We start from the raw sequence: 25,604 nt of genomic DNA, 5'->3' as shown, positions 1-25,604 counted from the left end.
GAGTAATGGCGCATAAGAGGGGCGCGCTGGTCATCAATACTGATTCCCACGGGTTTATCCGATTTTGAAGAGAACAACTGCCCATAAAACCTCTCTACTTCTCCGACAATCTCAGGCCTAGAAGTAACGACCCCACCATTTTTAGTTTTAAGTTTTGTCAGACGCGGCCTCCCAAACTTGCGAGCGAACACTTTCGATCCCCGATTTTGCTCAATCGCAGCCTTGATGGCACGGGTATTGGAGCACTGGAGATCGCGTCGCATCAGCGTTTTTATTGTTCGGTTTAAGGCCTTATCTGACAAAAACGATGGTAGTTCTCGTCGTTTTCTCATGAGCTCGAGTGTCTCAGCAGAGAGTTTTGGTGCGTTGTCTCTTCTTTGTGTCGGAAAACACTCGCGGGATGTGTTTTTCAGTATTTTGACCAGCGTGTCGGTTTTCTCATCAATGCTGCTTACGGTTTCTAACGCGGTGAATTAATTTTGAAGTTCCATTTGTTTTCCATTTCCCAAGGTTCTTTTCGGAGCCTTGAGCAGCTTGGAGCATGGTAGGTCGGAGAGTAGACCTCATCATTCTCGATCTTTCAGCTTTGAAGTCGATATTTAGAGTGCCTCGAACCAAGCGGTGATCACTTCTGGTATTAAACCTGTTGATCACTGAAACATCTCTAAATATGTGCCTTTCATTCGAAATGATAAACTCTATCTCGTTCCTTGTCACGTTATCGGGGCTTCGCCAGGCTACCTCCTCTGAGGCTTCTTTTGAAAGAAAGGATTCATCAAAAAGAGCCCCTGCGCTTCGAGAAAGTTTACCAGCATTTGCCTTCTGTGATTTCTGCAGCCCAAGCCGTAAGGTCCGACTTTCGATTCACCGCTATCTTGTGCTCCCACTTTAGCATTAAAGTCTCCCATAACAACATTGTAGTGGGCCTTCGAGGTGTCGTTGAGGGCTTTTGCGATGTTCTCGTACATCGCTTCGACCACATCATCAGAGTATGTCGAAGTTGGCGCATATACATGTACGACCTTCAGGGAGTACCTGTCGGAAAGTTTAAGGACACCTGTACTTTTTATCTTATCCAAAACAATACCAATAACAGCCTGTGAATGTCCCACTGCTGGGCTAAAGCCACCTCTCTCTATTTGAGGAGAAGGTTTTGGTGCTTATTGCACCACGCTGCTCCAATACGGGTTGTTGGATACACCCGGATACAGGTTTCCTCACGATATTTTCCTTCACCGTCAAGCACGAGATGTATTATAATTACAAATTAAGCACATGAAAATTCAGTGGTGCTTGCCTGGGTTTGAACCCACGATCATCGGTTAAGATTCACGCGCTCTTACCACTGGGCCATCTCGGCTTTTTTATCTTATCCAGCAAAAACTAATTTGATAACAAATTAAAGCGAACAAAAAACTTAACTTGGAAAACATCCCAAAAGTTTTATTTATCTTTATTCTAAGCTTTAATTAAATAACCTAAAGTGTATAAAATATTACTATATATAAGGAATACTCACAATTATTTTTAAATATTTTGTAACCAGTGTGAAATGTATTAATTTATCATTTACGTTTTTATATATTGCTGAATTGTTACTAATGTTTTCTTAAAAGGATTAAAGCTAATATTTTATATCTTTAAAGATATCATTGTTGCATTGTCATTTTGATAATATCGTTTTTATCTTTCTTATCTTTTGTATTCAATACTTTGATTATGGAAACAAAACTAATTGCACTGCTGTATTTTATAAATTTTATTTGAAAAATATTGAGTATCATTAGCTAGTAATACGTAAAAAATACGTCGTATCAGACCATTATATTAAGTTAGAAAAAGTTTTGTGTGTTGATCTATTTTAACACCTATATCATACACAATATTTTAATAATTTAATTAGTATTAAGCTTTGAATTTAGAATTAGAAAATTATTTTTAAAATATTTAAAATAAACCCATGATTTCAACTTAGCTAATACAGGAATTTTTATTCATCAGCAATAGGTATTGAAAGACGAGTAATTTATACAGGAGGTAGGAAATATTAAAAAAAATATATAATTTTTATATTTAATTACATAGATAATATTGTCTTATTTGATCAATAATAATACGAAATGCAATAAGGCATGTTTATTTATTTAAATGAAATATGAGGATAGTATTCTTTAAAAATATTGTTCCAAAACTCCATCTCATCTTCATCCGGTGAACAACCAATTTTAAGGTCTTCCCCAATATCCATAAAGTATTCGTCTTCTGTTGTGTATGGTAACCATTTAACACCCTTGAATCCAGCTGGTGTGGGGTTTCTATAAAAAGATTGTTGTTAAAAATCACACTTCGATGTTAAATTTATGTTTGGCATTAATGGTGATTATTTTATTTTCAGAAAAAATTAATATGCTTAAATAACGACAATCTGAAATATCGGACTTACCCAAATTTTGCAAAATTGGTCCATAACTTGGTGACTTTGTCGATCATCTTATAAGTCCTTGAATCAATTTCAATCTTTTGATCGAGTTCTCGAAATGGGAAAATGTAAGGTAAATCATCACCGTGACATACTACTGTTGCATTTTTAAACATATCTGATACCTTTATATAACGTGTAAACACATTTCGCTCTGATTTACAAGTGAATTTGTAAAGGTATAATTTATTTATTTTTAATTTCGCTACTGTTTTCTGCATCAATATAGCTGGATATATAAACGACTCCGCACTTACAAATTTAAGGAATTGATTAATTGTATCATCAGATACTTTGGAATCTTGGAAATAATATTTTTTTATCTTTTTTCCAACTTCCAGCTGTGTACTTATTAGACAGCCTAATTCAATTGGTTTAGGTACGAAAAACTCTGGGTAATTATTAGCCTGAACTAACATTTCTTGGATGTCGCGACCACCTGCTAGAAATATAATGCCTTCATTTTCAGTATATCCATTCATTACATCAATACCTTCATGAAAACCATTTCGAAGAGCATCATAAACGTTTTCAGAAAAAAATCGCTCGACATCTTTAAATTCTTTCTCTTTTACAACACCAAAGGATGAATGCATATACTTTTTTGTACTTTCTACCAACGACAAATATATTTGTTTGTTAACAAGTTCCCTAACCGATGTGTTCTTAAAAAAATTGTCTAAATAATCATCGTTCTCTGAATTGCAGCCTATTTCTTTTGCGAGTGCTAAAGCTCTTTCTCGAGGCATAGACACATTCGGTAACCAACTGGTTGCACAACCACTTTGAATTATAGCTCTTTTGAAAAGACCTTTACTCATAGGAGAAAGGCAATGAAATGAAGCACATTCACCAAATATTGTAACGTTTTGTGGGTTACCACCGAAATTACTAATATTATTTTGAACCCATCGTAGAGCGGCTACTTGATCCTTCATTCCGGCATTACCCGGTATGTCTTTGGTGTGAAGACAAAGAAAGCCAAGAACTTCAAGTCTATAATTAATTGTTACAAGAATAACTCCTTGTTTTACAAGAAACTCTGGACCGTATATGTTGTCGTTTCCACTCCCGCTCACAAAGCCGCCGCCGTGGATCCAAAACATTACTGGAAGAGGTGTATCCGGCTTAATTTCTGGCGTGTAAACATTGAGGTACAAGCAATCTTCACTGCCTTGAATTGATTTTGAATTAACGTCATACTGGTAACAAATGTTTGCATGTCTTATGGCATGTCGTTCTCCTGTCCATGGTTTTTTTGGTTGTGGAGCCTGAAAAAAGTTTAAATGGGGACTTTTGTAATGATGTATTTACTTTGCTAAAGTCTAATAAAAGTTTGGCAATTTACTGTTTTATGGTTGACATGTATAAATTACACATGTTAATTAAATATATAGGAACCCTATGAAAATTGTATGTATCATACGATATTATGCTTGCAGTTTAAATAATATGGTATTCCAGTAACTAATTATAAAATATGATTAACGTGTTTTTAAAGGTTTTTTAAGGACCCACCGGACAGTTCTATTTGAATCAGTGTGTTGATTTTTGCTTTTTGACTAAACCGCAAGTCAATGAAATAATATCCCCAATGAAATAAGCTACATTACTTGTTACAGGACCAATTATTTTGTGTGTGCTGCTATATACTATGGGCTACACAATAACTTCTACTATTGTGTACAGTGAGTGATATTCGTGTAGCAGGATGACGTTTCATTATCATCATTGACGATTTGATATTTGCATGAAATAATAACTGAATTAACAACGGTAGATGTAAAGTTTTCACCAGATATATATTTTGATATTGGCACCTCTTTACCTTTACCTCTGGCAATGCCACCTCCAAAATTGAAAAGTAATGTAGCTGCGCTCTAAGAAAAATAGCATACATTGTTCACAAAAAAAAAAAAACATTATAATTTTAGTAACAAATTTAAATATTTGTCTCTTACGATTGAATTGTAATCAAAAGTTGATAAAACACTAAAATGAGCGAATGCCACATACACACATATTATGTTGTATATTACCTTGAATCGCAGGTTACCTAAAGGTGGTTCTGCGTAAGGGACTCCTCTGAAGCTATAAAATTCTCCACCATATTTGTTGGTCTCTATTAATCCTCCAAGAAGACCTTCTGCAACCTCAACTGTCACCTGTACTTTCGGCTAAACAAAAATAATAATTACTTTACTTTCGATGCTTTGACAGCTTCTTGTGGCTGTGTAACAAAATCTAAAATCAAATAAATCTTGTCTTGTCCCTTTATCCACATTCACTATTTTTATTATTATGAATTTGTAGCACTTTGCCTACGTGTACCTATAGAATGTGCAGAATTTTAATAAGACTCGCATGAAGCTCTGTGAGTTTGCACTGAAAGCGTCAAATTAAAAAGCGGGTAATACATATTCGACAGTACTTCGCTAGCTCACTACTTCACTAGATGATTATAGTGGAAATAGCGAATTTTGTATATTAAAAATAAATTATAAATAGTCTGAAATTATTTTATTTAAATAAAACTTTGTTTATTTTTTTAGATCCATATATTTATTAACACTATCGCGTCGACATATAAATATTATGGTTTTTAAAAACTTTTTTTAGAAAAAAAAAACAAAATAGATAATCTTTACATATAAAATTTAATTGAAATTCTTGGTTACTATCTAACTTCGTGTGATATTGTATATAGATAAAATTATCAGTGCCTATACATTTTAAAATAATAATATCGATGTTTAATATTATCACGAGACCGGTATATCTGTCTTGCATACCGTAGCGCGTATATTATTATATCTGATAATAATTTAATAATATCTGATGATAATATTTTTTTACACATAAATCGTTGCATAGGTGCAACAAACTTAATTACCATTACATTTATTTTTCTAGATATAATAAAACATTAAATTCTTAAATTAAATTCTAATAGTGCATGGACAACTGTTTTTTTTTTGTAAAATCATGTTTTTGCGGAAAAGATATTGATATATACAATTCACACACTGATTATGTATGAATATTTTTAATCTCAACTATATAGATATATATGAATTGGTCATTTAACTACAAAAATCATAAATGCACTTATTTCAACTTTTTATTAGAAACAATCTGCTATATTATACCTGGAAATACGCCTATAGATAAACTTAAAGAGCAAAACCTTATGTACAATACAATAATTCGTGTATTATTATTATATACATATATTAAATATAATTAAAATATATATTGAAATAGAAGAAAATTACCTCGTGGCGCTTACGCATGTTTCAGGGTTTGAGTCTTGAAATTTATTTTTTATTTTATAACAATATTATTTACAAAATAATTAGCTAAACGAAACGATTAAAAAAAAATATGTTCGCAAATGTATCCTTATCAAAGAATACGGTTGAACTAAATGAATTATAATTTTATCTTCCTCGACAAGCTTATCGTTTAATGAATTTAAAAAGTATATATTTATTAACTCTTAGCTGTTTACTTTATCCTGTGGTTTTACCTACTTTTTAAAACATGCATATTTCATAGATATGTTTATTGAGGACATGTAAAACAAAAGGACTCGACAAAAGACACTGTCAAATAGTCAGCCATGTTCGAACAAGGCGTGGTCGCTTTTTTATTGCTTTATGATTGTAACGGGCATATGAGTTAGGTTTTGGACTTTGTGTACGTCTCTCTGGGTAGATACCAACAACTCATAATATATATATATATATATATACATATATGGGCTACCTGATGGTAAGTGTTCACCAACGACCACACATCGCTTACATCGTCCAGGCGTCACCAACCTTGGGAACTAAGATGTTATGTCTCTTGTGCTTGTAACTAGCTCACTCACCTTTCAAACCGGAACAAAACAATACCAAGTACTGCTATTTTGCGGTAAAATATCTGGTATTCTATTCTATTAGGTTAGTGACATATTTCTTATGTTTGTAATGTATATAGTCGAAGGTGATGAAGGTGGAGGTGACTATTTTGTTTGTCCACCTATCTATTTTTTAAAACAAAAGACATTATCACTGCAAGAAGTATAACCACTTATTATAACGTTAATTTATCACCAATCAAATGTTACATGCACATATCCTTTTATCGCACATATTATTTTTATTTACAATTGGTACCTTTCCAAAAAACTGAAAATTTGCTTCTCTAATCTATTCTAATCTTGGCATTAATCCTGCAAATTTTATTTAAAGAAAAATATTTCTATTCTATTGGAAATATTTTTGAATAACATAAGTAGTTCAGTTCAGAAATTTCGAATCAATTCGAAAAAAGCGGAGACAAAAATACCCAATCCCAGTTATATTTAAACTCGTATATATTTTGGTTACATCAAATTCTAAATATATTATTGCCCATTTATTAAAAAAAACTAAATAAATTGAAAGAAACGCATGTAAAAAAACAAGTATTATGACTTATTTCTTTTTAGAAATGTACTTGAAATACAATTTTTTTTTTTTATCAATTAAATACAAAGTTTTTAGAATAATTATAGATATTATACATTAATGTTTTTTATTTAACAATTAACATGCAATGAAGCAAATTTGAAATAACAAGGGAAATAAATAATTACCTAGAACATAATGAATATACCTTCCAGTTAATAGCTACTAAACTATTCATTATTAAAAAATATAGGTGGCATAAATAAACAAATTATATAATAACATAACAACACAATAACCGTAACTCGTAAACCGTATGGTTTTGTGTATTTCACTACAGGCAAGTATTGTGTCTATTTAAATGTTATGAAATTATAGCTTATAATTAATATGAGAAATACATGGATCAAAAGAATTGTCATCTTTTATGACTCCCACAATCCTTAGAAAAAAGTTATTTAATTATCATAAAATGCGTGATTAGTTTGAATTACTATTTTTACTAATTTTAATTATGATTATGGATTCTCTAATTAATTTTTACTGATTTTTATTATAACAATGATATTAATATATAATTTAATTTTAACAAGTTTAAAAATTTAGTCATGATTCTTTTGCTACTTTTATGTATCTGGAAGTGCTATGTAAACTTGTAATTGACATGCATATAAGATATATTATTATTGTTATATATGTTTATTTGTAAATACTTTGTAATTATATTGTAAGCGTGCTTTTAAAAATAAATAAATAAAAGAAAACAATTGGATTTTTGAATATATACAAATAAGCACAACACGGTAATAAATGATAAATTTAAGGAAAAATAATTTTAACGCAGATAGAGTCGTGGGAACAACTACTAAAATGCATAGTGAGGAAAATGATGCGCGTAAATTTTATCCCAAAAAATTATTTCTTCTTCCTCTGGTTTTTCGCACGCAATAATTTTGTCTTCGATATTCACATAGTTCTGTTTTTCTATTGTGTAAGGCGACCACTCCACTCCCAAACTTTTATCAGGAGTTGGACATCTGGAAAAATTAAATGCTAAACAATAATACAATGTGAATCAAAGATAATCTTTAGGCGTAAAAACACATACATATACTTCACAAATATAAATATCTTTAATTTGTAGGAAACACATTAGCGTTTGGATTTTACTGAGGGCGAAAGCGTTATCTAAATTTTGCCTTAACATTAACACAGCGTAATTTTCAGCAAGATCCTTTCTGCTTATGTGGGATTACTGAACTACCAATAAAACAATTGCGATGGCTATCGCAATGGTTTTATTGGTCGCCACGGACAGGAGAGTCTGCCAGAGCGTGGCGATATAACGCATCTGCGGCCCCTCCGGTGCTATGGTCTGCTCGTGGCTCTCTTAAACTCAGGTTCTTAGCCTCAGAGGTTGAAGGTGATCTCGCCCTCCCGCCTTACATCTTGCTAGTGCGTATGGAAGCAAGAGGTCATTCTGGCTACCGTCCTATTCAGGGTCGTCTGAAATACGACAAGCGGGACCCCCATCTCACATATCTACTGCTGGTGGTGCCAAGTTTAACCATAAACTAACATTTAACTTTTTTTTTTGAAACTTACTTTCAAAACTGGAAGCTGGATGGCCATATTATATTAAAAGAACAGGACTTTAAACATACCCAAATTTAGAGAAGTCTGCCCAAAGCTTCGTTACTATTTGTATCATTTGATATTCTCTCGAATTTGTATCTACATCTTCGAGAAATGCTCTCATAGGAAAAAGGTATCCAAGGTCATCAGCATGACATACAAATGTTTTGTTTTTCAACACATTGTCGAGCCCAAATATTTTAGTAAATATGTTTCTTTTTGATTTACAACTAAATTTATACAAATACACTTTATTTTTTTTAGTTCTGGCAATTAATCTTGCTAATACAATTAACCCGTAAACGAAAAGTTCAGTTGAAAGAAAATGAACTAACTCTTCAATATTTTTAACTGAAATTATATCATTGTGAAAATAGTATTTTTTAATTCTGTTGCCCATTTCTATTTGTTCCAATACTGTGCTTTTGAGAGCAAAAGAGCTTGGTACAAAAAATTCCGGATAAAAGTTTGCATGTTCCAACATCATTGTCATGTTGTTGTCAGTTTTCAAACCTATAATTCCTTCATGTTCAACATATCCAATAATCACATCAATTCCTTGATGAAAACTTGGTATAAGACCATTTTTATAATAAAATCTCTCATTATTTTCGAATTTTTTTTCTTCGACTATCGAAAAATATAATTGAATCCTTTCTATAAAACATTCTGAAGCTGTTATTGGTAATTTAATTTCGATCAAGGATTCTGTGGGCAGGGATTTGAAAAATTTTGCGAGTTCATCATCATTTTCTGTAAGACAACCTAATTTTTTTGCTAGAATCAATGCTCGATCACGTGGTTTTTGGCAAATTGCCCAACGATTTGTGAGAGATCCACTTTGTATAATAGCCCGTTTGAAGAGACCTACACTCATTGGTGATATAAGGTGATACGAAGTACATGCTGCCCCAGCACTCTCTCCGAATATTGTTACATTGTTAGGATCTCCACCAAATTTTTGTATATTATTTTGTATCCATCGTAACGCCGCAATTTGATCTTTCATACCCGCGTTTCCTGGTATTTCTTCAGTATCCAGACAAAGAAAACCTAGAGCTCCAAGTCTATAGTTTAAGGTTACCAAAATTACGTTTTTATTAACTAGGAATTCAGGACCATACATATCGTCATTTCCACTACCACTTGTGAAGCCACCGCCATGTATCCACACCATCACAGGAAAAGATTTGTAAGGTTCTAGATCAGGTGTATAAACGTTAAGATATAAACAATCCTCTTGTCCAGTAATCTTTTTCGTGAAGAAAGGATCGTTTTGGTACGACTCAGGTCCTGAATCTTTTGCATTACGGATACCAGTCCAAGGTTCGACAGGTTGTGGGGCCTGTGCATAAAAGTTTGTATTAATATCAATACTCGAAGGAATTTGTAATACAAATTATTATTTTTTAAAAATTCGACACTAACTCTCAAACACTTTTGAATCATTGGTTCACAAACCAAGCTGTACTTTTGTCTCTAGCTTGGAGGTTACACTGTACTATTTAGAACTCGAATGAATTAAAATAAATAGAAAATAATATAAAAATAATACAAAAAGTATTCATTACTTGCACGATAACATTGACTTATATAAGTTACCAACCTTAAATCTTAGATCACCAAGAGGGGGCTTTGCATACGGGATGCTTTTGAAACTGTAAAATGATCCTCCATATTTGTTTTGAACATGCTCTCCGTCTAAAATTCCATCTGAGATTCTTATTATGACCATTATTATCCTTTGAATAAAGAAGTTAAAAATATTAACGAACATATAGCGATATTAGGAACCATAGTGTAAACCAGGCAGTGTCAAAGGCGGGTTAGGTATTTGTTTCCTCTTTAACAGAAAACTTGATCTTTTGTAATTATTTATTAATCGCTAACCGAAATCACAAAGGGCTATAAATATTTTCTTATATTCGTATTATCGCAATTACTATGTTGTTTACGAATGCCAATGTAAGCCTCGATAACCTTGGAAACGTATATTGTGGATAATTGCAAGCAAGATATGAGTTTGCTGCAGTTTAAAAATATGGTTTATTTGCTCAATTGACATGAAACAATCACATTATGATAACTTAAAATTTAATTTAAACAATATATATTTCGTTTATTAATTAAAATATATTTTTCAACTTTTAAAAGGTCACCTGATATAACCGGCCAGAAACTCAGAAATTGCTCTTTATAATCAATCATTATATACATGTAATAATCTTAATCGACTATTAAACAGACCCTTGGTTCTTGAGATAAGCGAGTTCAAACAAAGAAACCCTTCTATTATATTTTGATTTATAAAATATTGAATAAATTTATTATTATATTGTAACTGTTGGCTTATATAATAGCATAATAGCATCATTCGGCATCCATAGATGCCGAATGCTAGGAATATGAATATACCTCACTTGTTTACATCATTTTCGTGAGTTTAGATACCACATGGTAGCATTAATATATACTGGCTAATTAGTTTTTACCTTTTTATACCTCCTATTAAGATAATACGTACCTTATGTCCGGGTTTGCTTAGTTTTGAAAGTACAAATACCCAAATAAAAAAAACCACATCTTCTTTATAAAAGCATAGTTCAAATTACTCTTATGTTTTAAATACTGTTATGTTATAAAGAAAATCACAAATCGAATACGGCATTACGATTATACGATTACTAAATACTTACGATTTCTTTATAGTTTATCTTTTTCAACGTTTCGCACAGTTGCTGTTGTTTCGTCTTGACGTATATTATTGTTTTATTATATGGTTTTTCTCATAAATTGATAAATGCTACCGGAACGTCTTTCGTCGGATGAACTGAACTGAATATGAACGAGTAATACTGAAACGTCGACTTATAAACGTCTACAGGCATATCTTCAAATACTTAATGGTTCTGTACTTTCAGATTAAAGAACACAATTCCCATAATATGAGTGGCTTATTTAAATGCCACTTACCAAAGTAGCGCGTAGTATCGATTTTAATTGTAATTAACATTGATAATTAATTTATTCATGAGATAAAAAAGAAAGAAAATCGTTATTCTGAAATATTCCGTTTCGTGTAGTTTTCTCCGTTTAAATATAACTGACGCAGTTTTATAAAATAAAATATTAATTTAATTTTAAGTCTATGACTAAGACAATATTTTCTATTCTAACAGAGTAATAAAATATGACGTTTATTATATATCACGGTTCAATGTTAAAGCAACCGTCTGACCTTTAATCTTAGCGTACAGAGGTATGGTAATAACACATATACACATAGTCTGATATGTTATAAAAAAAAACTTAATATGCTCAGTAACATTTCCCAGGCTTAGATATTTTGATTTTTATACAGTTTCGTTTTAAAATATATCGTTTGATATTCGTTTTATAAAATACAGCTATGTAAGCTGTAATTAAATTTTATTCTTATAACGAACGTGTACTTATGTAGAGCCATGTCATCTTCAATTATTTGGTATGAAAATAATTATATATCATTTAGATATAACTGCCTCTTTGGTCTAGTGATTGGGAGTAACTGTAAAGTTAGTGGGTTTTTCTATCAAGGAGTTCGTGGTAGGTATTACCTACCCTACATCCTACCCTTGATCCTGTGCTTGATTACTCCGATCGTTTATATATCTTGCATAATAAGAGAGTTTAGGAATATTGAGTACACTTATTTTATGTTACGTTTGAGCTCAACTTTGCACTGTAATAATTCGCCGCAGTGGATGAATTTGTTCAGGACATAGAATCCAAATAAAATAATGTTAATATATTGATTTAAATATTTGAAATAAAAGAGGGATAAAAGCGTGTAGATTAAAGTATCATTGATGTTTAGAAATCGTTGTAAAAAGAAAATAATTATAATGAATTATAATTAATTATCAAATATTTTTCTTAATAATAACCACAACTATATTTTCAGCTATTACTTGTTATGTATACCAGATAGTTTGATGAAAATTAATGCATCATGGCTATTAATAGCGAATTCACAATTGGAAGGACAATTGCGTAAATACGTCTGTACTTTTGCTTACTTTTTATTGCATATTTTACAGTTATGTCAATACAATTTGTAATTATTATTATTTAAAATATAAGGCATGATGGTGGATCACCTTTATTATTTCGATGGAAACGCACTTATATATGTCGCCCACATGACGTGAGGGGTGTGTAGGTATGTGAGACTCGCCTGCGTCGAGTATGTACTGGAATACCTACTAAAAACCAGCGCTTGCGCATATTACCGTGACGCCCCGGCCCCGTCCCGGTTTGATTGTTTATTTATATTATTCCGTTGGAATAAGCTATAAATTGACGATTAAAATATTAAGATACCTAATCTTAAGAATCATTCCTCACACAATGCATTACCAAGCACGCAACTTATGGGATAACGAAAAGGGTGTTATTTGACGACGAAATGCAGTTCTAGTAGTAGTGATTGACCCGCTTTATGCGTATAATAATGTGTGTGTGTGTCACGTAATTATATTGCACTATGCGACATCGTGCCGACAGTTAACGTCCGGCTGCTGAGAGAATGCCTTTCTCAGGACAGGTCCGTGTCTGAATGGATGTAACTTTGAAGTGGCTACGAAGTTCTGTAATAATAGTATAAAAATATAAATCGTTATATAAATTAACAATAAATGTTATAGTTTTTCACAAAATTTTAATTTGAAATAAATAAGTGAACAATATTTTTTTTGAATTCTCACTGCGTTGACAACCTTTTATTTACGGTGTAAAAATATATTTTGCAAAAAAAGAATACAATTCACTTTAAAGATTACCGTTTATTTTTTGTAGTATATCTATAGTTAGTTATACACAAATGTCCGGGAAGCATTCTCCCAGCGACCGGACTTTAGTATTGAGAAACTGTCTAACTTTTTATCATTTGAGTGCAATCGCTTAGTTTTATTCTTACAGTAAACTCTATATTAACGCACAATATTAACAATGGTTGATTTGAAGTTTTATCAGAACACCAAAACATTTTAAACTTATTTTCAAAAATATTTGATATTTTTGTTGTTAAATTATAGACAAGTAAAAATAGACGAAAATTTTATGAAGCAAACTTTAATTTCCGGCCCATATAATGTTACGTCGGGCTCACATGGTACGAAACTTAATATTACGAGTTTACGATGTTTCGTATGACGGTCTTAAACCGCATGTTTCTTTATAGCTTATTAAAATTCTAAAGTGTTATTAAAGCGATATAACTTGCTGTACTAATGCTTGCTGTAAAGTTTTAATTGTAGTGCGTACTTGACAATTTAATTAACGTCTTAATTAAAACTTTTCATATATTTTTTAAACTGGTCCAGCAACAGATTACAGATTAGAAAATATTACAATATTGTATAACTTCAGGTTGTTTTTTTTAATACAACTGAACATAAGAGTAGGTATTCATAAAAAGAAAAAAATAATATATGTAAGTGATACCTTTCACTTTAATTAAAAATATGATGTTAACGTAAGATACAATTGAAAGTCATGAAACAAATAAAAATAAAATGTAATGAAACATACAACTATTATTTATGCAATGAAAATGACTTAACAAATATTAATTTCTGCCCTTGCTACAAAAAAGATAAAATAATACACTATGTAGGTACTATGAAATGAACTTATTTTTTTTATGTGATCTTATGTGCGTGATCTTTGAATCGTAATTAACAAGTTTTTATGTGAAGCTACGACTAATTAGATAATTATTTTTACATTTAAAATATTGTGTTCAAATAATTTTTTAATGATTACATATAAAAATAGTAGATGAAAATACTTACTAGTTTATATAACCTGATTATAATAATAATCTGTATATATAAAGATTGCCTTCAATATTGTAGTAGTAATTAATAAGATTTTCATCCCTTGTGAAAGAAATAGTATAAGTATATATTTGCTTAGTTTTATTTAATTCACATTACTGAAAAAAAATGATACAGATAACACAGATAATAATAATACCTCAATAGACATAAGATACAATTTATGGGCATAATATTAGAGGTAAGCTACATGACATGCTACTCTTAAGCCGAGTAAAATTTTGTTTTAATCCTCCTAAAACTACTTAATGCTCAGTGACCCTGCGGTCGCTGAGGAAGTATTTACTTCCCCGACTAAACCCTTAAGTCCGTAATAAACTAAGTAAACAAGGTTCTTATTAAGTTAACCGTTAGCTGTAGATATTTTAAATAAAGACTATAAAGTCGAAATTAAAAATTGGCATAATTATCTAGACACATCTATCAATTCCAATCATCAATTCCATCGCGAACAAAGAAATTTGGCAACTCCTTTCTTTGTCGCACTTCCAAAAAATGGAACTCCTTACCAGCTCTTTTTTTTTTTTTTTATAGAATAGGAAGGCGGACGAGCATATGGGCCACCTGATGGTAAGTGGTCACCAACGCTCTTAGACGTTGGCATTGTAAGAAATGTCAACCATCGCTTACATATCCAATGCGCCACCAACCTTGGGAACTAAGATTTTATGTCCCTTGTGCCTGTAATTACACTGGCTCACTCACCCTTCAAACCGGAACACAACAATATCAAGTATTGCTGTTTTGCGATAGAATATCTGATGAGTGGGTGGTACCTACCCAGACGAGCTTGCACAAAGCCCTACCACCAGTACAAAGCCCTACCACCAGTAGCTCACGTGTTCCCCTCCTCTTACAACCCGGGTTCCTTCAAACGAGGCGTGAAGAGGCATCTTGCGGGCCGGCAAGGCGAAGGCGGCTCGGTCTGCACTGGCCGTCGTCGCGTTTGGACTCTACTACCACTTACCATCAGGTGGAGTAGAGTCATTTGCCCTCCCGGCGAATATAAAAAAAATCAATATAACGGACTGTTATTTACGTTAGTTTTAGCGATAGTAGGTTACCATTCTGATTAATTTAAATAACGAATAAACTTCCAACTGAAGTTCCAGTTTATATTGATATTCTACTTATTGATATAATCTTTACAGTCCTATTGGTCTATTCTGTAAGAATATATAAGTAACTTATCAATGTACACTCACCTTTATTATAGCCTCTGTTTTTACATTAATACTTTGTACTACATATGCGTGAGGAAGGGACATGCACGGTAGTTCACTTAACGTACCGCCAAAAAGCAAATTCTATAACTTCCTGTAGGGTCAGTGTCAATGGGTAACTAATTACCATCAGGTGAAACATTTGTTCGTTTCTGTTTAAGTAAATAATAATAATTAAACTAAATTAAAAATAGCCACTGTTAAGATAATTTATATTCCAAAATTATAAACTTTATTGCTTGTAACGTCCTATGACGTAGGTACGAGTTTTCATTTTAGATTTGTAACTTTAGATAATTTTTATTTTAATAAAAAACCTTTATTTATTTTTGTTATTGTCTTGACTGGTTATATATTATCGTAATAATTGTAATTAAGTCTAGAATTAGTTTTTGTCTGTAATTAAATTGATATTGTAGTCTGTTATTATTATTAAATTGATATTGTAGACTGACAATATTCAAAAAGCATTTTGTTTTAAAAGGGACATAATTATCGAACAATACCGCCATAGTTTATGCGGTGACCACAACTCGAGGTCACAGCTGATTGTGTCATCAGACATTAATACATTTAATAGACAATTAACTAGGAAACGACGATGATGACGTGGACATTTTGAAAGCAGTTTTTGGATGTACAATTAGATTGTTTTTTTAATATTGAAAACAACGTTGCTTTTATTGAGTACGTGTTGATGATTCGTGATTACATTTAGTTTGACGTTAGATTTGGATATAAGATTCTGATATCAATCAGTACTAAAGGTTATAAGCAATAATAAAAGATCAGATACAGGATTACATTTACTTTAATTTTTTTCTTTATTAAAAAAAACCAGATATTACAGACAGAAAGTATCGGTAACATACTATTTAGAATAAAAAATAGTATACTAGTAATTATTTCGCAATCTCAACTGTAATTAATTCTGTTACGACAAAGAAAATAAATTGGGTATACTATGTTTTATATGTTGTTATTAGAATATATATGTGATGAATGAATATTTTATAAATATAAAATAGACTTATGATATAATATTACAACTATTATTAGCGATAAAGCAATCAAAGATAGTTTTTTTATAGTACCGTTATTTAGCATCAATACGTACTACGCAAATATCAATGTATTAAAAATAATTGATAATAATATAGTTTTTAGTAATTGTTATGTATAAAGCAAGTTAGTTGAAGCAAATATATTTCTTTGTACTTGGTGTATGGTAACGAAGTAAGGATTTTAATAGTGCTCGTATATGATAAATCGAAACTAGCGCCTGAAAAATTAAGTTAGCAACACTCGTTCCGATGTGATGACTTTTATTAAATCAGGCGCAAACTCGTTCAGCAATTTGTCTGCATAATTGCATATATTCCTTTTTTTATGATACACGTTAACTTTTGTATAATACAAATTAAAAAATCAGTCTTAATATGATAAATAATTGCTATAAGTGTACTAAAATAAAAAGACTATATGTAAAATGATTGAACTGGTAATAGTCTAGATAATGTTAAAATTGTATAACAATAATTTTGAAAAAAATTGAAAATAAGTTATAACTTTAAAGTTTAATATTTATGATATATGTAAATGACGACACGAATACGATATATGTGAATGTATGCCTTTTAAAAATAAATATCACAATTACTTAACATATTCACTGAATGTAGATTTAACTTTTTGAAAATGATCATACCTATAGCCATAGCTGAAGCCATTTTGACACATTAGAATATTAAAAATATATATCTATATTTATTTAAAAAAAACATGAGCAAATAAACTTTAGCCAGTCTTTTAACGTAAAATATCTACTGAAAAGCTTTGTTGTAAGCATTAATTAATGAGCTTGCCTTAGTTTGACGTGCCTTACGTTTGTCAACATTCCTACCTGAGGCACTGCAATTAGACGCTTCAGAGTATAGCAGAGATATATGAACGTGGAGCGGGTTTATTTGTAACTGTAATTGCTTCACGGCTTAGATGGATAGAATGAAATAGTGTAGCATCTATGTCTTACTAATATTATAAATGTTCAATATGAGTGTGTGTAAGCTTGAACTGTCTTCCTAATGTGATACTGAATCTTCGTGGATGGATTCATTTAAGTTATTTTGATATACATTTTCATACAATTATGAATAATGTAAGTATTCATAATTTTTAAATTTATACGAAATCAATATTTTATTTATTTAGTCTACTCAAAACATCACTACAAAACAATATTAAAAAAAGCTATTATTTCGGTAATGTCATACAATTCAAATTGTACGTTTAAAAATAAATATTCTTCGGAATAAGTTATGTCGTATAGACACCACCACCAAAGACCATTGGTGTATCACTGCTGATCGTTGTAGATAGAATCAGCATAGAAATAAGATCGCGAGAGGATATAAAATTTTCATGGTATTAGGCGTGTTCTAAAGCCCTCAAATAAATGTATTGTAGCTGTAAAATATTTTTACTTTACCGTTTTACCCAAAGACAATTGTGTACAGTGATCCTATTCCCGTGATCCCTCGAGTCCACGATAATTCGATCTTGACATTGCCAAGGATACCTTAATTGGATTTGTTGTTGTAAAACTAAAGTTCTGGTATTAATCCTTTACAAGCTTTAAATTAAACATTTAGAGATATACATTTGGAGAAGTATGACGGAAGGCTTTTGAGTCGAAAAGTTCTTGCTTTGCTTTTAATTTTGTACGTATTGAATTATTGAGAACAATTTACTCGAGCTGAGAACAAAATTTAAATTTAAAATCAACAATAATACATACAAATTAATATTACTACATTAAAATATTGTTTACATTGTAATAAGAAAAAATAATAATATAACCAATAAAATAAATAAGTAAGAAAGACTTATGACTAAAATTTATACTTATAGAAAACTATATATAATAATAATAAATATATAATAGATATATAACGAAGTAAATGATTGTGTACGGACAGTGACGTTGCAACACATAGATAAAATTCACATTAAATTTTTATGTTTCTTATTTAATTATCATACAAGTAAGTATAATTTCTATTTTACGATTCATAAGTTAATCAAGGCAGAACATGATTACAATAATTTATTATTTGCGCAAGTGTGGCTCATATCCGCCGAAATCGTATTTATACATTACAATTTTGGGTATTTCAAACAAAATATGTTTTAAGAGATAACAGCCATAACAGAAGCTTATCAATCAAAAATCACAAATTGAAAAAGAAATCTATGCCCATATCTGAACTGAACCGTAATGAAGTTGGCTTCGTAGCTATATACGTTATAAGATTATATAGCTTGGGTCAGCAAAATAATTGGAATATTCCGTATATTTCACACTCAAAATCTATGTGTGTGTCTAATCTATGTGAGGATCAAAACCTAATCTATTCTTCCAAAATATGATTTTTAGTATATTTGTAATAATGACTATTATCCTGCGTTAATTTTGCCTGAATTAGTGAACAACAATTATACTCTACCGATAGTTCATCGAAAACGTTTTTATTTCTCCCAAATTGAGGCAATTAATGAATCCGGAGACGTGCAAATTAGATAAAAGGTTTTTAACAGATAATTAGATTTTGTGTGATATTTCAGCACTCAATTAATATTTGAAATGGAGTCTCTTTAAAAGACCCATTACATTTTGTGAGTCCGTGGTAGACGTACCAAACACTCTGTCTAATTGCTCGAATTCTATTTTATTGTCTGATTTTCTTATGTTCCAAGATACAAGCATTCATCGCTCTGTGGTATTTCATTTTACGTCAGACAATAATAATTTTGATATCGTTCCGTATTTCCATGTACGTTCTGTTTTACGATTTCACAATTGACTTGTCTTTAAAATTCTAATCGTGCATGGAAAATGCTGTTCATTTTGCATCGCTTGTTGTTAGAAATATTAAATGGTATAAAATGAATTATAGTCTGCTCTTGTTGGTGATGGTTATGTTACAGTTTTAGAAAAAAAAACCAACAACCAGTCGCATACTTATCAATAGATAAAATAAATTGTTGTTAATAATTTTATTTTCATCACTAGTGACGGCTCTACGAAAACCATGGTTTTAAGAACAAATAATAAAATAACGTTGGTATTGGGATTCTTTTATTTAATTATAATATGAAGGCAAACCACCGGATCACTTCATGGGAAGTGGTCACTATCATTACACGCTGGAATTGTAAGAAATGCTACCTATTTCTCTTATCGGATGGAGTTACCACTAACACAAATGTCGTTGGTAAATAAAATGTAATGTATTTCGAATTATCCTGACTGAAAGTTGAGTAAACCTTCAACCAAAATATATTAATGCATCACTTTAGTGGTAGGATAATTTATGTGTTGATAGTACCTATCGCGAGTGCTTCCATTACCTGTAGTCCATATAAGTTAACTTTATATAATTACACAATAAAATAATGATGATTATTTAAAAGCTCATCACTTGTACTAGACGATTTTGATTGAAAATTTTAGCATACTAATGGGAATAGCCATTCAAACATCACGCCCACAGACGTCAGCGTAACGAGATTCCGTCTATGCTATGGAATTCTAATCGAGCTGTCCTTATAATTCCCTGAAGGTTTGAATGAACTGTTTTTATTGGACTAACTTTAACGCGGGTAACATTTAACATAGCTGGAATACATTAGAGAATCTTGCTAATGTCTCTTCAGACGATGTGTAATGTATGCTTAAATCACACTAATGTCCGAGATAATTATGCGTACGTGGTGTCGAATGTTGAAGCGTGTACATACACGTTTATATGTATAACTATGACTCCTCATTTATAAATAGTACAAAAACTAGTTATCTAATGTATTTATATCACAAGACTCACGAGAATTTCTTTTATGAGATGTTTACTAGAGCATAAGTTGTATATTATGCTAAAATAAACCTTATACGTAATGCACCTGGATTGCCAGCTTCCTACACAAGCGTAGCCTTCGTGTTTTAGTAGATGGTTGCGCTTCACAATTCTATGTAGTGAATGCTGGGGTCCCCCGGGGATCTGTGCTATCTCCCACACTCTTTCTTTTGCATATCAATGATATGCTCTCTCTTGGGAACATACATTGCTATGCAGATGATAGTACAGTGCATGGTGGATACCACGGACGCGCAGTGGCTGGGCGGGCGGAAACTGAGGAGAGGCGGGAGAATCTTGTCATTGAACTCGATAGGACATTAGAGCTCATCGCCAAATGGGGTTCTGATAATCTTGTTGAGTTTAATGCCAAGAAAACACAGGTGTGCGCTCTCACAGCGAAAAAGTCACCATTTTACCCTCATCCCTCCCTCTGTGGCACGCCGCTGATGATACAAAGCAAAATCGCCATGCTGGGGATGGACGTTCGCTGCGACCTTAGTCCAAGGGATTACATCGAGGCTATTATAAAAACAGCTTCACGAAAACTCGGAGTTCTGAACAAGGTGCGGCGTTTTTTCACGCCACAACAACTGTGCCTGTTATACAAAACACAGGTACGGTCTTGCGTTGAATATTGCTCGCACCTTTGGGATGGCTCCGCTAAGTACCTAATGGAGGCCTTGGACCGGTTGCAGCGACGTGCAGTACGCATTATTGGCGACGTAAAGGTCATAAACACCCTTGAACCACTGAGCACTGAGCGCTTTCTATCGTCTGTATCACGGCGAGTGCTCTGAGGAATTATTCTCTCTAATTCCTGCTTCCCCCTTCCTTCTTAAGTCCACGCGAGTTGGTTCTCGATGTCACCGCCTAACTGTGACATCAATTCCATCGCGCACAAAGAAATTTGGCAACTCCTTTCTTTGCCGCACTACCAAAGAATGGAATTCCTTACCAGCTCACGTGTTCCCCTCCTCTTACAACCCGGGTTCCTTCAAACGAGGCGTGAAGAGGCATCTTGCGGGCCGGCAAGGCGGGGACGGCTAGTACAGAACATTCTTCCCGACTGTACTGGCCGTCGTCGCGTTTGGACTCTACTACCACTTACCATCAGGTGGAGTAGAGTCATTTGCCATCCCGGGGCATATAAAAAAAAAAAAAAAAGTAATATATGCTGATATTTATGAGTACGTTGTTTATCTACTACATTTTTTCAGAAAATTAATCAGGGACCATGATTGTAATTTCTCCAAATATTACAAAAATCTAAAAATCAATTTTAATTATTAAGTTATTTATGACTTGACTGACCCTCGCACTAATGGAGAGCGTTTGATTACATTAATTGCTGTTTAAAGTTATTAATAAATAACGATGTTTTACGTAGCTCAATTAGTTACCATAATGTGAGTTTTGTTCATAAGCATTGACAATAAAAAAAAACATCATAATACTCGTATTATTAGCAGACTTTTGTGAACTGTTTATTCAGTATTACTAATATTTTAGATATTTTCAATTTTACTTGGTATTCAAAATATATTTTACACAATACAGCGAATTTAATTTGAAGTTCATTTCTAAATAATAATACCATATTTTAAATCTATACTTATTTTAAAAGAAAAACAATCTTGCTGTTTGTGTGGACAAAGGAACATAATGAAGGAAATCCCTAAAGAGGAAATAAAGTGATTCGGAGGCGATGACAAATCCTCTCCAAGACAGACAAGAAATATTTCTGTAAAATGAAATATGTGATACATTTTAAATATTTGCTATCCGCTTTCTGGTCTTTAAATTTCCATGAAATTTAGAATTGGAATAATATCATTTATATTTAAAAATATTTAAAGAGATTTTATATTACAAAAAAAAATCAATCATGTCTGTTACTTTTTTATCATCTTTTAAACTAGTTTGTTCTGCTAGCTAGCTTGTACGGTTGCAGAACTACAAGCTGAAGATTCGAATCCTGTAGAGTCAATAAAGCTATTATTTTCTAGTTTTTTCTCAGTAGCAGTTCAGAGTTGAACACTCCAGAGTCAGCGTGTTAAATCTGTCATGCTTCGAAACGCACGGAACGCCCTTGCTCTGTATGCAAACAAATTTGTGTATTGTGTTCTATAATATCTCGTTTGCAAATGGCTGGTCTTTGAGATCGAGATTAGAGATTCGGTCAAGTTGTATTATGATAATAACAAGTTTCTCTACTCGCCGTCGAATAAAGTAAAGGTTTGAAACCCTGTCAATTTTGAAATAATCATATAAGCTAATATTGTAATACAATAATTAATTATATTTACTGATTTCTACTATATTGATATTTCTGACTAATTTCTTATATAAATTATGTATGTATATAAATTTGATAGGTATCAATATATGCCTATTAATATAATTAGGCAATGTTAAGCAAGAATTATCGATACACAGTCTGAAGTTACAAGGATTAATAAATATTTTTTTTTTATATATTAGGAAGGCGGACGAGCATATGGGCCACCTGATGATAAGTGGTCACCAACGCCCATAAGCATTGGCATTGTAAGAAATGTTAACCATCGCTTACATCACCAATGTGCCACCAACCTTGGAACTAAGATATTATGTCCCTTGTGCCTGTAATTACACTGACTCACTCACCCTTCAAACCGGAACACAACAATACCAAGTACTGCTGTTTTGCGGTAGAATATCTGATGAGTGGGTGGTACCTACCCAGACGAGCTTGCACAAAGCTCTCATATAAAATAATAATAAATTAATTAATTTGAATTAAGACATTTTGAAGACCTAGAAATACATATTACATAATTATATTAAGCGAAATCAGTGATAACAATCAAACTTGCCTTTTTAAAGTATTAGTATGACGACAAGTATGATTCTATTCGCCATAAAGTTGGTTTAAGCCTTTTAATTTTGTTACATTGTACAAATACATATGTACCTTCCCGAAATGGACGAATTTAAGCTTTCAAACCACGAAGGGTTACTGGTACGGAATGAATGTTTATTCGCTTTTACCTACATTCTCATTTCAATTATGAATGATTAAATACAATCGTAGTAGTTTTAGGGTAAAATTCCAGCGTGGTATATTTGTATTTGATAATTTGCAAATTACCTTTCAAAAATAAAACGTTAATTATGTACTTGTAGCGAGATTTTGTTAGTATTATGTTATTTTATTTATTAAATATTTTTTTATTGAAACCTATTGTTTAATGATTAAAAAAAATATATTAATTATTATATTGAGACATCTAAACTACTTAAAATATGTCAAAACTCAATTACATTCAGTTTTAATTTTCATAAATTTCTTTTTATTTGTTACAGATTCACATTGAACGTCGCGTTGTGGATAATCTGAGCGGTATGCATATTTTATAAACTATCAAACAGTAATATTATTTATGTAAGTAATATTAAAGTAGTATAGTACAGTAAGAGCCTGTTAATGTCCCACAGCTGGGCTAAGACCTCTTCTCCTTACACATGTGGCAGAATTTCAATAAAATTAGACTCGTTCAGGTTTCCTCACGATGATTTCTTTCACTGTCAAGCACGATATGAATTATAAACACAAATTAAGCACGTGAAAATTCAGTGGTGCTTTCCGGGTTTGAACCCACGATCATCGGTTAAGATTCACGCGTTCTAACCAGTAGGCCATCTCGGCTAGTAAGTATATTGACAGCCTGTGAATGTCCCACTGCTGGCCTTAGCCCAGCTCTCTTCTTCTCTCCTTTTTTGAGGAGAAGGTTTGGAGCTTAAATATTAACAAATCGTAGATGTACCGCAGCTGAACAAACGTATTTTTTTCAATAACTCTATCGATAAATGCTCATTTAGATTAACTTTTATTGTATTACACTTCTTTTTAAATCGAATGACTATGTTATCTATACCTCTCAGTTCTTAATTAGTCAATATATTGATATTCGCCTAACGCCTTTAGCCGCGACGGTCATTGTCAAGGGAGACTAGACAACTGCGCAAGAGATATTGTAGTACACATGTTGCTTAGCAAATTCAAGTGCGCTTTCTATTCCCTCAGCGTCATAAACCGCTGGAAGTGAGGGATACATATGTGGCAGAATTTCATCCTACGATATTTTCTCTCACCGCCGAGCGTGAGATAAATCCAAATTAAGTACACGAGACTTGATTGGTGCCTGGCTGGATCTAAACCCACAATTCTCGGCTATAATTCATGTGTTTTGTACACTGGGATATTTCGTCTAAAATTATACTATGCGTATTTTAATTGTAAAACAGTATTAGTTAAAAATATATTAAAGTACAAATAGTTTTAATATCTTGCATTAACTATATCTTGTATTCTATTTATTTCATTCTATTTTTAGCTTTTAAAAGAGTTACGGACAGATTTTTGCCGAATTTGTTGACGGAACTGTCATTCTAAATCGGCAGTAACGATTTAAAAAAATTGAAAGAATCAAGATGGTTATTTTTTTTATTAATACTTTGTTTAACTTGTCGTATTTATTTACGTGAGAGTGAGAAAAAGGTAAAAAAAAACAAGCGAACACAAGTGAAGATTGATTATTGAATAATATATTTAATGAAATTCTGTTTACGTTTTTAAGTAAAAACAATCAATAAGAACAGAATATCCTGTTTCTATTTTTAAAATCGCGTTCTGAAAATGACAAAACATATTCCTTATTTACTTTAATTTCCGTCTCACTGACAGTTTATTTTTTCAAAATGATTTTCCTCAAAAAGTCTTTGCTATGCGTTTTACGAGATGTAAAGACTGGCCTTAAATTACTTTTAAATATATATAGTTAAAAATATAGTTTTTTCAATCGTGATTATCGAGTGATTAATACTTTTAAACATGTATATAATGCAATTTAAAATTTAAAATTTTTTTTTTCTTATTTAATATCTGTACGATCAGATTAACAAAAGGTATACGTTGCATTATAATAAATAAATTATAACTACTCGGTGGTAGAGCTTTGTGTAAGCCTATCTGGGTATCACCCACTCGTCAG

At 31.8% G+C, this 25,604-nt stretch overlaps 3 protein-coding genes across 3 annotated transcripts in view; 1 reads left to right on the top strand and 2 right to left on the bottom strand.

Annotated features, from left to right (window-relative positions):
• Positions 1-25,604, top strand: part of LOC126772310 (uncharacterized) — a 193,821-nt gene that overhangs the window by 55,979 nt on the left and 112,238 nt on the right. Inside the window, exon 2 of the mRNA XM_050492607.1 lies at positions 23,917-23,953. The gene's annotated coding sequence lies outside the window, so the exon portion shown is untranslated. The remainder of the gene's footprint in view (positions 1-23,916; positions 23,954-25,604) is intronic.
• Positions 2,122-6,888, bottom strand: LOC126772341 (esterase B1-like). Its single transcript, XM_050492676.1, has 4 exons — positions 5,755-6,888; positions 4,519-4,656; positions 2,444-3,750; positions 2,122-2,315 (listed from the first exon to the last, which is right to left on the bottom strand). Exons 1-4 carry the CDS (start codon positions 5,770-5,772, stop codon positions 2,141-2,143), a joined length of 1,638 nt encoding a protein of 545 aa, XP_050348633.1. The 5' UTR covers positions 5,773-6,888; the 3' UTR covers positions 2,122-2,140.
• Positions 7,029-11,412, bottom strand: LOC126772344 (juvenile hormone esterase-like). The gene is made up of 4 exons (XM_050492680.1): positions 11,250-11,412; positions 10,160-10,295; positions 8,583-9,898; positions 7,029-7,955 (listed from the first exon to the last, which is right to left on the bottom strand). Exons 2-4 carry the CDS (start codon positions 10,286-10,288, stop codon positions 7,784-7,786), a joined length of 1,617 nt encoding a protein of 538 aa, XP_050348637.1. The 5' UTR covers positions 10,289-10,295; positions 11,250-11,412; the 3' UTR covers positions 7,029-7,783.

This window comes from Nymphalis io, chromosome 12 (assembly GCF_905147045.1).
Source record: "Nymphalis io chromosome 12, ilAglIoxx1.1, whole genome shotgun sequence".
Classification (NCBI taxonomy): Eukaryota; Metazoa; Arthropoda; class Insecta; order Lepidoptera; family Nymphalidae; genus Nymphalis; species Nymphalis io.
Note: the sequence above shows the minus strand (reverse complement) of the source record. Positions and strands in the feature narration are given on the sequence as shown.

Excerpts from the sequence above, each read along its gene's own strand:
- LOC126772341 (XM_050492676.1), bottom strand. Across the intron at positions 3,751-4,518 it reads TAGGTAACCTGCGATTCAAG|GCTCCACAACCAAAAAAACC; the intron begins GTAATATACAAC and ends AACTTTTTTCAG. Across the intron at positions 2,316-2,443 it reads ACCAATTTTGCAAAATTTGG|AAACCCCACACCAGCTGGAT; the intron begins GTAAGTCCGATA and ends ATCTTTTTATAG.
- LOC126772344 (XM_050492680.1), bottom strand. The coding sequence starts at position 10,288 with ATGGTCATAATAAGAATCTCAGATGGAATTTTAGACGGAGAGCATGTT. Across the intron at positions 9,899-10,159 it reads TTGGTGATCTAAGATTTAAG|GCCCCACAACCTGTCGAACC; the intron begins GTTGGTAACTTA and ends TTTTATGCACAG. Across the intron at positions 7,956-8,582 it reads GCAGACTTCTCTAAATTTGG|ATGTCCAACTCCTGATAAAA; the intron begins GTATGTTTAAAG and ends TAATTTTTCCAG.